This window comes from Stegodyphus dumicola, chromosome 12, assembly GCF_044657685.1.
Source record: "Stegodyphus dumicola isolate Sdum_Otavi_A_Nest chromosome 12, ASM4465768v1".
NCBI classification, from domain to species: Eukaryota; Metazoa; Arthropoda; class Arachnida; order Araneae; family Eresidae; genus Stegodyphus; species Stegodyphus dumicola.
This window is the reverse complement of record NC_140779.1, coordinates 49,266,070-49,279,676: the sequence shown is the minus strand read 5'-3', so window position 1 is coordinate 49,279,676 and position 13,607 is coordinate 49,266,070. Positions and strand designations below refer to the sequence as shown.

General features: G+C 32.2%; 1 protein-coding gene across 1 annotated transcript in view; it reads left to right on the top strand.

The window, feature by feature from the left end:
• The window catches only part of LOC118184427 (phosphatidylinositol-3,5-bisphosphate 3-phosphatase MTMR14-like), a 52,589-nt gene extending 39,715 nt beyond the window's left edge, over positions 1-12,874 (top strand). Inside the window, exon 15 of the mRNA XM_085827715.1 lies at positions 12,487-12,874. Within this exon, the coding sequence (XP_085683841.1) occupies positions 12,487-12,778 (292 nt within the window). The 3' untranslated portion in view covers positions 12,779-12,874. The remainder of the gene's footprint in view (positions 1-12,486) is intronic.
• Positions 12,875-13,607: the final 733 nt, after the last annotated feature.

The window sequence follows — 13,607 nt, the reverse complement described above, 5'->3', positions numbered from 1 at the left end:
ATTATGAAAGGTTGGTGCAGCTACCAATTTTTTCGCTTTTTTCTGTATTGACTAATTGGACATCAACATGTTTCCTCACGTTTTCCATAGTTTTACCGTACACACTATTGTTCATTAGTTTAAAAAAATCTTTCTCATATCCTGTCTGTGCATTTTTACGTTGATCTGTATTAAACTGTATATAAGGTTGTAACCAAGCTTTTTGTTTAAATTTTATAATTTTGTGAACATGCATTAATTTCATACCTAAAGAGATATAACTGTAAATTTTTGATAGATGACATAATTAAATTTAGGATTTAAATTAGGAACTAATTTAGTATTCGGGATAAATTTATTATTTTTCAGTATACTGAATGCATAAGGTGAAAGATGATTAGCTATTATTTTCATTTTTTCTGGAGCTAAGGGATAATCGTTATGAGCATTATGAAGTTCTTTGGGATATTCGAGATCTACTTCAAGATGTATCCATCCAAACTGTCTTCTGATAAAGTCAAAATCTTTTCTATGACATTCTTATTAGGTTCAACCCACTCAAAACTTCCATAGGGTAAGGGTTGACTCATAGCCCACCCGTAGAGATTGTTTGCATCAAGGTATAAGATATATTTACTTTCTTTAGTTGAATCAAAATTTTTCAGATATTTATTATTTGCTACAGACTTACGCTGGGTAATCATGGACACACCTCCACGAATGCCCTGCTCTATAAATAAATGCATATTAACATCCGTTAATAATTCCAAAGCTTGATCAGTCATTTTTAAGCAGGCTTGCCAAGCTAATCCAGGTGAAGTCATCAAATGCGCACAATCTAAACTATAGTAAGTTTTACAAAGCTGTCTAAAATTTTCAAACACATCTGCTAATAGTTAAAACATCACTTTTTACGTATAAATCATGATATTCACCTAAATTTTGAATATGAAAAGCTTGCCAAACAGTTAGAGCATGAATGTAATCATCCGAAGATATACTTTCACCAGTTAAAGTACTTCGAAAGTTCTCTATGGATGGTAACTGAGTATCTTTAAATTTATCAAGAGTTGATATATTCATATGGATATATTCCCTTCCGTAATAATTTTATGTTTTGATCATTGGGAAAATTTTCTTTTAAAATCTTAAATTCTTCAGGAAGTTAGATACAAGTTTTTCCAAAGATGCGTTCATAAACTGTAAACTATCAATAAAAATTAAAGATATTCTTAGATTATTCCATTTTCTTTTAATACTGAAAGAAATATATTTTTCCATATTATTAGGTATAACATGAAACCCCCTGTTTTAAATTTTACCAATGCCTTGCATGGTTAAATGTGCATCATAGTGTTTTAAATTGTGAAATACGACAGGAATTTTATTTTGAAGTTTAAATTTCAAATTGCACTTATTGTGCAGAGCTCCTCTATACTTTCCCGTAAGATGATCGTGATCTTTTACACGATCATTATTCAAATTTTTTTTGCATAAGTAGCAATGAGTTGCATTTTTAAAATTTTGTTCATCTTGAGATGTCATGGAAAGAGGTACAATACTATATAATTTTTCGGCTATTTCCTCTTCTTCACGTAAAATATTTTGTATAAAATGGTCTACTGCATTTGGACCTCTGTATACTGTTACAGGTTTAACGCTTTTCCCATTAGGTCCTACAATTGAGTAAGCATATCCGCAAGCTTTATGATGTATTTTTTCTGTAAAAGACGCAGTAGCTACATCAGGTGTACAAGTGTATGTTTTCAATTAAAGCTTCAAAATCAGCATAAATAATGTACGGAATAGACTCTTCATATTGATAATTGGTATATTCTAATATTTTTTCTTCTGATGGCATTTTAATTCTCTGTATGTTTTGATGTTGACAGTATTTTGCATGCTCTTCTAACAGGTTTTCACGGGTGAATCTATGCAAACACCTCATGCAATAGAACATATTTCCATCATGTTTTGTGAGGTTACCTAATAACCGGGACATATTTCTTATTAAGCAATAATGTTGAGTAGTGTCATCACTGATTAAAAGTAAATTAATACAATCAGTTTCTTTTCTGTTTGAAATGTAGAGAGGAAAGACTTCTTTTTCTTCATATCCAAATACATTTATTCTAAGATTATTTAGTTTTTCAATAGATGGTATTTTTGTAATAGGAACAGGGCATTCAATATTTCCTAATTTTATTTCATGTTCATAGGGTTTATAATGATTTACTCGGTTTGCATTATTTTCTCTAGAAAGATCATATTTGTGTGCAAGTAAGCACCACACTAAACATTTTTTATCATTTTGAATGTTTAAAATGGCTTCTTTCATGGCAAGTTCTTTGGGAAGAGGTATATAACTACTAGCGGCTAAGGGATGATATCGAGCTGTGCAGAGTTCTAATTTTTCAATTTTATCTAATGTCCATCCCGAGCCATTTTGTAAAAATTCTTCAAATGATTTTTTTATCTTGTTATAGGCCTCATTCAATTGTTCTTCAACATTCTCTATTGTTAAACTTGTGAGGCAGGTAGATCTAAAATGTGGTTTAATAACCTCTTCCTCCCCATGTACTATTCTAGAGAACTGTGCTGTTACTACAATGTACCATTTTAAAGCCTTTTTCTCATTGATTTCTTCCTCGAGTTTCGACTTAATATTTAATGTGATATTATTTAAAAATATTTCTAGATCTTGATTAATTTCTTTGGTGGCGATAATTGTAAAAGAACTGAAGACATTTAAGGCCGACGCTGCATGCTTCATACGCTTGTTTAATGGATGGGGGTTATTACTTTTCCTTTTAATACTTTGAACAGTACCATGTTGAGTACGGTCATGTTTCATTATATCATGTTTTCTGCTAAACACGTCGTTGCATTTTTCACATGAAAAGGTATTTTTTTAACATGAATATTTTGTATGTGTCTTCGTAAATTATCTGCTCTCGTAAACTGAGCCTGACATTCTTCACAGTGGAAGATTTTTCCCTCATGTGTTTTCGAATGACGAACTAAATTACTCTTTTTACTAAAACTTTGACCACATATGTCGCAAACCTGTGAAAGATAGAAAAGCGGCTTTCAATATAATGCTTTCCTCATAAAATTACTCATTTTTAATTATCCCTCACTAAAAAAAATTAATTACATAATTCATTTTAGAAATCATTTAGTATTAACTCTTACGTTTAAAGAATTTTAGTTTAGTTTAAAAATCTCTCACTGCTTATTTTTTCCTAATAATCACACATTATACAACAACGACTGAAGGGAAAGAGAACCATTGAATAAATAACTATATCTGCAAGTCACTATTAAAAAGAAAAAAAGTTACCTCTCTTGTACTTCGTTGAGGTTCCGTTCTTTCAGAAGTTAGAGTTGAATTCCTCCTGAATTCCAAAGTCGATAAACTAAGAAAAAAAAGAAAAAAACTGTTAATAAAAAATATTTTTTTAGAATGTTCAAAAATGATGACTGCTGTTTATCAGTATTTTATACTTCATTCATTATCTTATAATAAATATACTTTTAAAATAAAGATTCAAAATAAAAGCATCTTCTCTCATAAAAAATAGTTCATTCAAGCATTAAAAATATCATGCAACGATATACAAACTCGACTGATTTCCTTCAGACTCTTACAAATGCTTTAAAAAATTTTTTTTGAACTCTAAACTATGTAAAAAGCAGGCTATTAAAAGCCAGCTATTTAATTCAAATCATACTTGAAGCAAACATATAAATCATGCATTAAAAAATAGATTGATTATAATTCGTTTTAAAAAGTTCATCTAGTCTGAAAAAAAATAATAAAATAATATATAACAGTTATAATACTTACATTGGAAGAAACAGATTGCTGCTCTTGTTCGAGAGCCATCGCAAAAAAAATATTAAGCTCTGTGAATCAAATCGGGAAGGCTCTTTTCAAGGTTGAGAAGAGAACTGACTTCTTCCATTTCTGAAACACCTTTTATAGGGATTAAAGAATGTTCTCGAAACATTTCAGATTTGTATAATCTGAACCAGGACAACAACATTATGATAACCCTTTCTTTCGAATACGATTTCAACTTCCATTAACCCTTATCATGATAACGTGAAGTCTACAACGCTTATCAAGGATCTTCCTTCACTTATGTATGTATTGTCAAACTTGGAATAGTAACAACAACCTTAAGATAATACATTCTTTAACATATGATTATCAGAGTTTTAGAAATTTTCCATTACTCCATCATTATAAGTGGATGATACTTTTAAGATTACCCTTATGCATATATGTATAAGTAATGTCAAACTTAAGAATAACAAATCTTTCAAATAAGTTTTCAGTGATTATCAGAGTTTTCCATTAACCTATCTTACCATGATAACGCAATAATATAATGACGTCTTATAGACTGTCCTTCCCAAACAAGACAAGAATGTATTACGATAAGTGTTGATGAATTATATTGGTGAAGATATATTTTTATGTATTAATTTTAAAAATATAAGATTCTTTAAGGCAGAAAAAATTGTTCATTTATTTTGTGATAGGTTTTTTGAATCGAAATGTTATGAAGATTATAAAAATGCATTAATATAAGTACAGCTATTCTATTTAAATTTCTGTGTTTGGTTGATGTTATGACTATTTTTTTCCTTATGTTTTTAATAGAAATATATTGAAATTTGTTTTAATTTTAAAGCAAATATGTATATCAAATGTTAGTAAATGGATATTAACTAATAAAAGAAAATTCCAAGTATATTTTATGTATAATACAGAAATTTATTCTTTGAAAATAAATGTATTGAAAGGTAAAAGCTTCTTAGTGAAATGAATGTTTTTCATAACATTTATAAACGATGTAAAACAAATATTGATTGTAGAGAGAAGAAAGAGTATATATGTAAAAATAATAATTTTATTCATTTAATAAGGTTCCCATTTTCGTGGAGAACGTATGTTTTACAGATTTAACATGCAATATTTTTTTTCATATTATCATTATTCTGTAAATTTTCATTTTTGATATAGTCCATTGGCATGTTGATTTCAGTCAAGGCTTTTAAAAATTCGTTTTTAGCAGGAATATTAATCTTTTTCTTTTTGGTTGTAAAAAGGATATTGAATAAGTCTATAATTTTTTCCTTATGATAAAGTACCTCGCCTTTATCATTCCACTTAAGAATATCAGGATGTCGCTTTAAAATAGCTAATGCATTTTGTGCTTTTCTTCTCATTCGTAAAGGTACACTGTCTAAGATAACAGTAGAATAATCAGTTAGTCATCTGTTTGTCGCCGTCTGTCACAGATGAGGGGGCTTCTTCCTCTTTCACTTTCTTCATCTCAGCTGAATCGTCTAAAGAATTTTGTGAGTCGTCTTTAGGAGGTTTAAAGGGTGAATTGTATTCCTTTAAGTTCAATTTCTTTTGTAAAAGTTCATAATAACGCACTAATTTCTCACGATCGTCAACTGAACTGTTTAAAATATGCATCATGGCTTTATCCAATTCACTTAACTGTTTAACAGAAATGGTATGCTTTGTCATCATCTCTTCTGGAACTAACACATATTTCTTAGTGAACTCCATTGATTAGTCCTGTAAGAACACTGAGAGCAGCAGGAATGAAAACGTTTAGAAAACCTCCTTTTTGTAAAATTAATTTTCGTTTCTTCACAAGAGAAATCTTAAGATTTCCTAATTTTCGTAAAGTTGTTTTATGCTTACAGAGAGACTTCTTTTGTTGCTCCGACAATGGAACGTTTCCTTTGAGTATGTTTAAACTACATTCGCATATAGCTTTTATGCAATTGATATTAATTTTCTTTAATAGCTGTTTCCGTAACTTTAACGGACAAATGTTTAACAGCTGTAACTGTCTTAGCTGTTTCTTGACCAGCGTCATTTTATAAAATGATGCATTTTATAAAGCTGTTTTTATTATTTTTTAATAATGTTTCATTTGATAAACATACTGTACTTGGTTAGGTAAAATTTCGGTGCGTAAACTTAATTCTTCCGGAGTTTCACTGCGCAGATCAATGAATAAATAAGAAAAAGGTTTCTTGGTTGCATCTTCATATACTTCTTGAAAAAACTTTAAATGACGCGGAAAGAGCTGTTTTCCTAAATGTACGATTTGACTGACATCTCTTCTGTTTTTACACAGAATCAAATAGTGTGCATTTAAAGTCACTTCACGCATTTCTTTTCCCTTGTGAAAAAAGTTTTGTGTGATAAAAATAACGCTTAAATTTAAATGATGACTTCCTTTTGTAAATAAGTTAGTCAGACGTTTATCATTCCCACATTCGCTCATCAAATCGTCTATGATGAATAATGTGTTGGAACCTAAATATTCTTGATATTTAATTGGTAAACCTTTCGACAAAAGTAACATTCGGTATATCATTATACAGAGGTTGGTAAATTCCATAACACCATACTACTTTATCGGGAATCGTTGAAAACATTTCCTCTTTATACTCGTACTTTAACAGTTCTCGTACAAAATAGGTTTTCCCACATCCAGTGGGTCCCGAAATCACCATTGTGAAAGGATGTTGTAGCTTTGGAAATTCTATATTAAATGAGACAAGACACATAATGTATAAAGTTTAAATGTATTTATTGATAGAAAGAAGATCTTGCATGAAATTTCTTGATTACAAAATTATGTACTTTAATATCATTAGATATATGTTGAGGTATGAAAGATAACAATATATCATTGAGAGATTGTCCACGACATTTACAATGTAAATAGTATATGCAATATTGACCACATGCTGTTGTTACATTAGTTTGGAGAGTCATCGAATTAAAGTCCATCTGTGGAAATCGTTCTGCATACTTGGTTATCGGTCCAGGAAAATAGGATGGGTCATGTCCATAGGAATCGAAAAATTCTAAATGCTGTGGGGATGAAATGTAAAAGGCTAACCAGTGACTACCGGATTCAGATGCACGATCTCGTACATTAGCTATAAAGCAACTTGGATATTTCTTGATCTCGATAGGGAGTCGATCACTTGCAAAAACTCCCAGAAATGCTTTTCGTGTCTTTGCATTCTGAGAGAGTGCTCTGTTTATTTCAAGGCTGTCCATTGCTTAATTAGCAAAATCGCATAGTACATGACGAGATTTTGTTATTTCAATCACGTTTTGAAATTCTGCATAGACTAGCACTGAGAGAGTCAGAGCTTTAGCAAATTTAATTTCTACTCGCAAATTGCCTTGATGCTGCAAGTTAAAATGAGATCCATCACACATATCTGGAGTTAAATCGAAAGCATATAACACATGTCCTTTCACAAATTCTTCTCGAGATAAATAGATGCCTTTGTCGCGATTAAATCCAGAAAATAAACTGTGGTAAGCACGCACATAATGATTAGATTCGAAATCAAGGTCCATTGGTTTACATGGAACGGGTTGTCCATGTACATAAATCGATATAAAGTTGACATGATGATGGGCAATCAGAAAAGGATTCATTGAATATTGTCCATTCATTGCAGCATTTTCTACACAAGTAATAATGACTCGCGTGGGCATCAATCCTAAAAATACATTATCTTGCATAAAAGACCAACTTCCCTTAGATACTGAATGTTTTGCATAATACTCGATCTATAGGGTATTTAGCAGAACTTTTTTCCAACGCTTTTACATGTCCGAGAGCGACTCCAAGGTTTACTTTTACTTTTCTGATAAACAAAGAAGCATGATCTAAGATCACTTTATAATCGGCATCTTTCTCAGTAGAAACTAAACAGAAAGCAGATTTACTACGCACCATTTTAATTTTCACATCAACTAAATTTAACATGAGTCGATTTTGTTGAAAAATATCACAATGTAATTGTCTTATCAAATCCACACTTTGACTGTTTTTTTATAAGTTCACCGCGAGCTTTTAGTCCAGCATCCGCATCTTGAGCTAAGACATCTATTTTATTAGGTGAAGTGTCTTGGAAAAATCCTTCGCAGGTGAGTAAACTTTTCTTTGCATTTTCCCATAATTCAATAATGTTTCGATGAAGGCTCTATAAGGATAGGTATTTGTCGCAGATGAAATGTTTTTCATTTAAACTTGCATCTACTTGCGAAAAGAGAATGTAAAAATAAATTTACAGGGGCAACCGGTTCTTTGTCTGTTAAACTGGATCCGTCTGCCTTAACTATAACTTTCACGTGTATATAAGAAGCAGCTAGATCAATATAGTCTTCACCACTGCCAGAAATATTAAATTCGATAGGTCCTCCATCTCGTATATTTGCGAGAGGGTGATATTATACAACCTGTCCTTTTTCTATAGCTGTTTGCGTAGGAGGAATGGTAAATAAATCTAATTCAGATTTGACGCAAACGGGAGAGTCTCGATGAATATACGAAGTCATACTTTTTTTAAGAGAAAATATCCTGTGCTTTCACCTTCTTTGATCGGTGAGAAATGGTACGCTTTTTCCTACGTTTCTGCTTTTTATTAACTCGTCCAGAACCAATCATATTCTTCACTTTAGTAGCAGCTTTATCCGTTAATATATTTCCGGCTTCTTTCAGTCGACGCTTAGCAGCCTCTTTTACATCTTGTCCTTGTGATACATCATTTAACAAATTCAGTCCACTATGCCATACTTGTTTTCCAATTGCTTTGGCTCCTGATTTAATAAGAGGTACGGCAGCGCGAAAGAAGGATCTGAATAGACCCCCTAATCCGTATCCTCTGATAAAGATTACCTTGATAATAATTCAATCCATGTCCTGTTTGTTGTACATAATAATCTTCAAAAGATTTTTGACAACACTGATAAGTTTAATACATTATGACATACATTATGACAAGTGTTTTTGACGGAAATGAAGTTTCACGTATGACCTTCCTCGTTCAAATGGCGTAAATGCTCCCATATGCGTTCTTATACCGATTTCCAAAGTGTCTATCATTTTCCGATTCACAGGTAAATAATGAGGTCTATCAAATAGTGCACTCACCACTTCTCCATCGCTACCAGTTACTCTTACAATTTGAAGAAGAGGAGCTAAAACATCTACGATTTGAGGTTCTACAATATCCGTATATATCATTAATACACGATAATGTGCACAGGGGTCGGCTGCAAAAGGACTTTCTACAACAGTTTCGGAACTATCATCTGTAGATGTAATTTCCATAGGTTCAAACCTAACATTTGTGCTAACCCATCATGTAAAATCACTTTAGCGTTATTTTTCACTTTGATTTTCACTCGTTTTGTTACTGGGTTATAATTAAATATTATTTTGTTTTGATGTTCTTTAATATAAATAGCTTTTAAAATATCAGGTACTGTTTCATAACATCCTGGTGGTAATCTACGACCTAACATTTCACCATCTTTCTCTAAAACAAATCCAATTAAGTTATTGTCTGCATTCACATTGTGCCATGTGTGCGGATATAGCAATTCAACCAAACCAACTTCTCACATACCTTTTAATTCAATGGGAACAGGTAAACGTGTTATAAAATGTGAAATTTTATTTTCGGGGAAATAATTCATAGAGCTATCGCTCGGAAGTATTACGTAGAAACTCATTTTCACAAATGATTCGGATACAGTATTTTCTCACACTTTATATCGACAGTAAATTAGAAGCTGGAATCTATTGATTGAATTTGTCGGGATAACCGCGATATTTTACAAAGTATTCTGTCTGATTTTTATGTATACGTTTCTTTAAAATTTTTTCAATGCGATATTCCTCTTTCAGTCTCACTTTCTGCAACTCTTGTGCATAAAACGTTCATTTTACTGAGTCTCCAAGTAAATCTTTAATTCTATACACGGCTGGATGTCTTTTAACATACTGTCATCACAAATAGTTCTTCCGTCCACTTGGTTTCATAACCTTTTTCGAAAGTAAGCTTTAGTTTGGAAACACGTACCACATCTCCTACAGCGAATATACATTTAGAAACGTTAGAAGGATGATCTTTAGACAAGGTAAACCATACATCACTCTCATTTTCTGAATTGACTTCTATGGGAGCTCGCTTTATACTTGAATGAAAAGTAGCATTATAACTTTCTATTAATTTGTCCAAGACATCTACATATTTATATGTATTTCGAGTCGTAAAGTATTTCCACATTTTTGTTTCAAAGTGCGATTAAACCTTTCCAACACGGATGCTTTAGTAGTATTGAATGTACTGAAAAGTTTAACTTGATTTCTTTTTAAAAATTTTATAAACACTTTATTTTTAAATTCGGTGCCCTGATCCGTTTGAAGGAATTTTGGTTTACGTTGACTCATTATTTTTTGAAACGCTTTCACAATATCTTCTCCCCTCTTTTGTTTCAGAGGAATAGCCCATGTATATTTGGATAATATGTCAATACAGGTTAATATATATCGATAACCATCATTATGATCATGTAAATGTGAAACATCCACTAAATCAGCTTGCCATTGTTGATCTATAGAATACACGATTACTCTATTCGTTGGAAATTTTCGGCGAATTGGCTTGTGAAGCGTGTACGCATCTATTCCCTCTAACCATGTTTGAATCTCTTTCTTGGAAACTTTACCTCCTGCAGCACGATGTAAAGCTTCAATACTACCAAAATTTGCAACATGAGCCGGATCCTGATACGATAAATTCATATTCATATTCATAGCCTATTGAATTATTCTTCATATGGATAATGGTAAGTTCCCACTGTCGTTAAGACGTAGCGTAAAATCAATAGGCATTTTATGAAATTCTGTAAAAATATAGATGGATGATAAAATAACGCATAAAACAGTGTATAAACACACCGCAACGGTGGCTTCTCCTGAAGCAGGCATAATTGCAATTGATGAGCTGATTCAAATTCCATTTTCTTATATAGGCTTTTTTACCTAAATCTGAATGTATCCCGTCAGCTTAGTGATTAAAATCTTCAAACTACTCAGCTGGTGAGATATTTTGTTTCAGGGATCGATCCTATATTTTGGATAATAGAACACTTAAAAAAAAAGAAACTTCTAAAATAAATTATTTTCTTTTTTCGTCTCTAGAGGACGCCATGAGCAATTCCTAAATAGATTATTTTCTTTTTTCGTCCCTAGAGGACGCCATAAGCATATATCTCAAAAAAATCCTCGTTGCCAATTTAAAAAAACTAACCTTAAATTAAAAGCAGGAGGTCTACAACTCAATCAGCAATCTAAAAACAACTCCACTCGAAACCACGCCTCCTAGTGTGATGACGTTGCCTTTGCCCCCGCCCTCTGTGTGACGTCATTGACCACGCCCTCAGCTCCTCCTGATGCAGAACTGTCATTTTCTATCTACTATCATCGCTATAAATATTCACTGTAAATTGCTTTAAAATGAACTAGTCATCAATATTGTGGGTTGGCATCGTTCATATAAAATCGGATGACGCGGCAAGCTGTGAGGGGAAATCTTTCACTGTTTCGATGACGCAGGCAGGCAGGCGATTCCAGCATTAAGACGATGACGCGATTCAAAGATGTTTCCTTAAGAAATACGATTCCCTCTCTTCGTTTGTAAATAATCTCATCTATTTCCTTTTATGTATGTAATTACTTTGTAGTTTGTAGCAACTATTCATGTTTTTATTAAATATTCAAGTTATTTGTAAATTGGACTAGTTTATTAGCCCCTAGACAGCCACATCGGAAGGAAGTTTACGAACATCATATTCCTAGACAGTAAGTACCGATTCTACAATATTTATATAGGCTAAACTTCGAGAAGATTCAAGCGGATTTTAGGAACTCTCGAAGGATTGAGACGCCAAACATTTGCTAGAAGACGGTAAATTCATCTTGGCTGATTTCGGCGCCCACACTAACTACTGAATTTCAATTCTACTTTCCGTTCCTTATTGTTTAATTTCGTTCAATTTTTATTTATTTTTCTGGTGTGGCTGAAAATTTCGTAGAAATTGGAAATTATTTAGTGGAAAGATACTTTTTATAATGCATAATTTTACATGACGATAAAAATTCAACTCTATTATTATTGACAACCACTCCTGTAACGTCACTTGAAATATTACTGAAATCTGCTTTGTATCCTCTCAAAATCATTTGCCTGGCTTCCTTCATTTTCCATAAGTAATGTCAATTATGTAGATTTGGGAATATATAATTAGAAGTAGACACCATCTCTAAATTATTTTAATTTTCAATTTTTTCACCCGTAAATTGGACGTATTGGTTGCAATGATCTGTTCAAGTTCAACCGAAAGAGTTTAGGTTCTACGCTCTCAGTTTGCTTAAACGTACTCATCTATTTAAAGCGAGAAAATGTGTAGGCAAGGGACTCTTTTTTTTTTTTTTTCTCTAGAGGGTTCCATTATCCTGAACTCTAGCATTTTATCTACAGTTAGCTATAGGTAAAGAGAGAACCGACTAGAACAACTTATAATGAAAAAATTAAATTCTTAATTATCCTTTATTAAAAGTGAGTAAACGATATGCATTAAATTTTCAGCAAGCCGTCTGCAGAAGAAGAGGAAAGCAATTCAGCTGAGGCTTCATCTGATGAGTCCACCGAGAGTATTTCATATAAAAGTGAGCGGGAGAGAAAGCTTAAACAAGTGCAGAATCTGTTTCTGGAGTATTACTATCCTAGAGCACAACACAAGTGGAAAACTCTGGATGCTGCTGTTCCTGCTCCTCCTCCTCCTGCTGATGAGCCGCCTGATGCGTATGAAGATGGTGATATCGATTCTTTTACCTTTAGGGAATCAATAGCTGATCACATCCGAAGATGCGGATATTAGTATATGGTGTAGAAGATCTTTGATATGGCTGTTTTCCTTTTTTTAAATTATTCTTGTTTTATATTGAATATAATAAACTTGAGTTTCTATATCCTATCTCTTGTTTCCTTCAAAATACCTGCTACAATCTCATAACTGCAGTTGATCTGGCGTGATAATTGTCTTACAAAACATCTCTGGTTGGTCTCCTTATATAACGTACTAGCTGATAAACGCCGACTTTGCTAGCCACATTATCTATTTGAATGTGAACCTAGACTATATGGTCGAAACGCATGATTTCGAACTGCTATTTTTTAAATTTAAAGTCGGGGAATATAGTGCCAGTCAGTGACTCTGTCGTAGAGATTTCTGTATTGGGATGTGTCTCCATTATTTAACCAGATCGGATTCCCAGTAGGCCTACACCACGAAAAATTGCCAACATAAAACTAAGGTTTATACATATTTAACTGTTGTCACAAGTTTCATGAAAATAAATTATCTTTGTTGTCAAATTTTTCAATGAATTATAATTTATCCTTTATTTCTTTATGTATGGCCATTTTTTAAATAACATTTTTATTTTTCATCGCAATAATTTCTCTTAATAATATATATTTTCGTGAAACTTATCATAACGGTTAAATATAAATATTATTAACCTTGTAAGGATTGTTAATTTATTTAACAGTTAAATTTTGAGTTCAGGAAGGTTACTTTTCTGTCTTCCTGAATTTCAACTTACAACTTCCATCCAGAACGTATTTTTAGAATCACGTTTGAATGCAGATGAGAAGTATTTAACCGTGAAGTTCTAACGAGTTTGTGAGGGAACCAGTGATTCTAG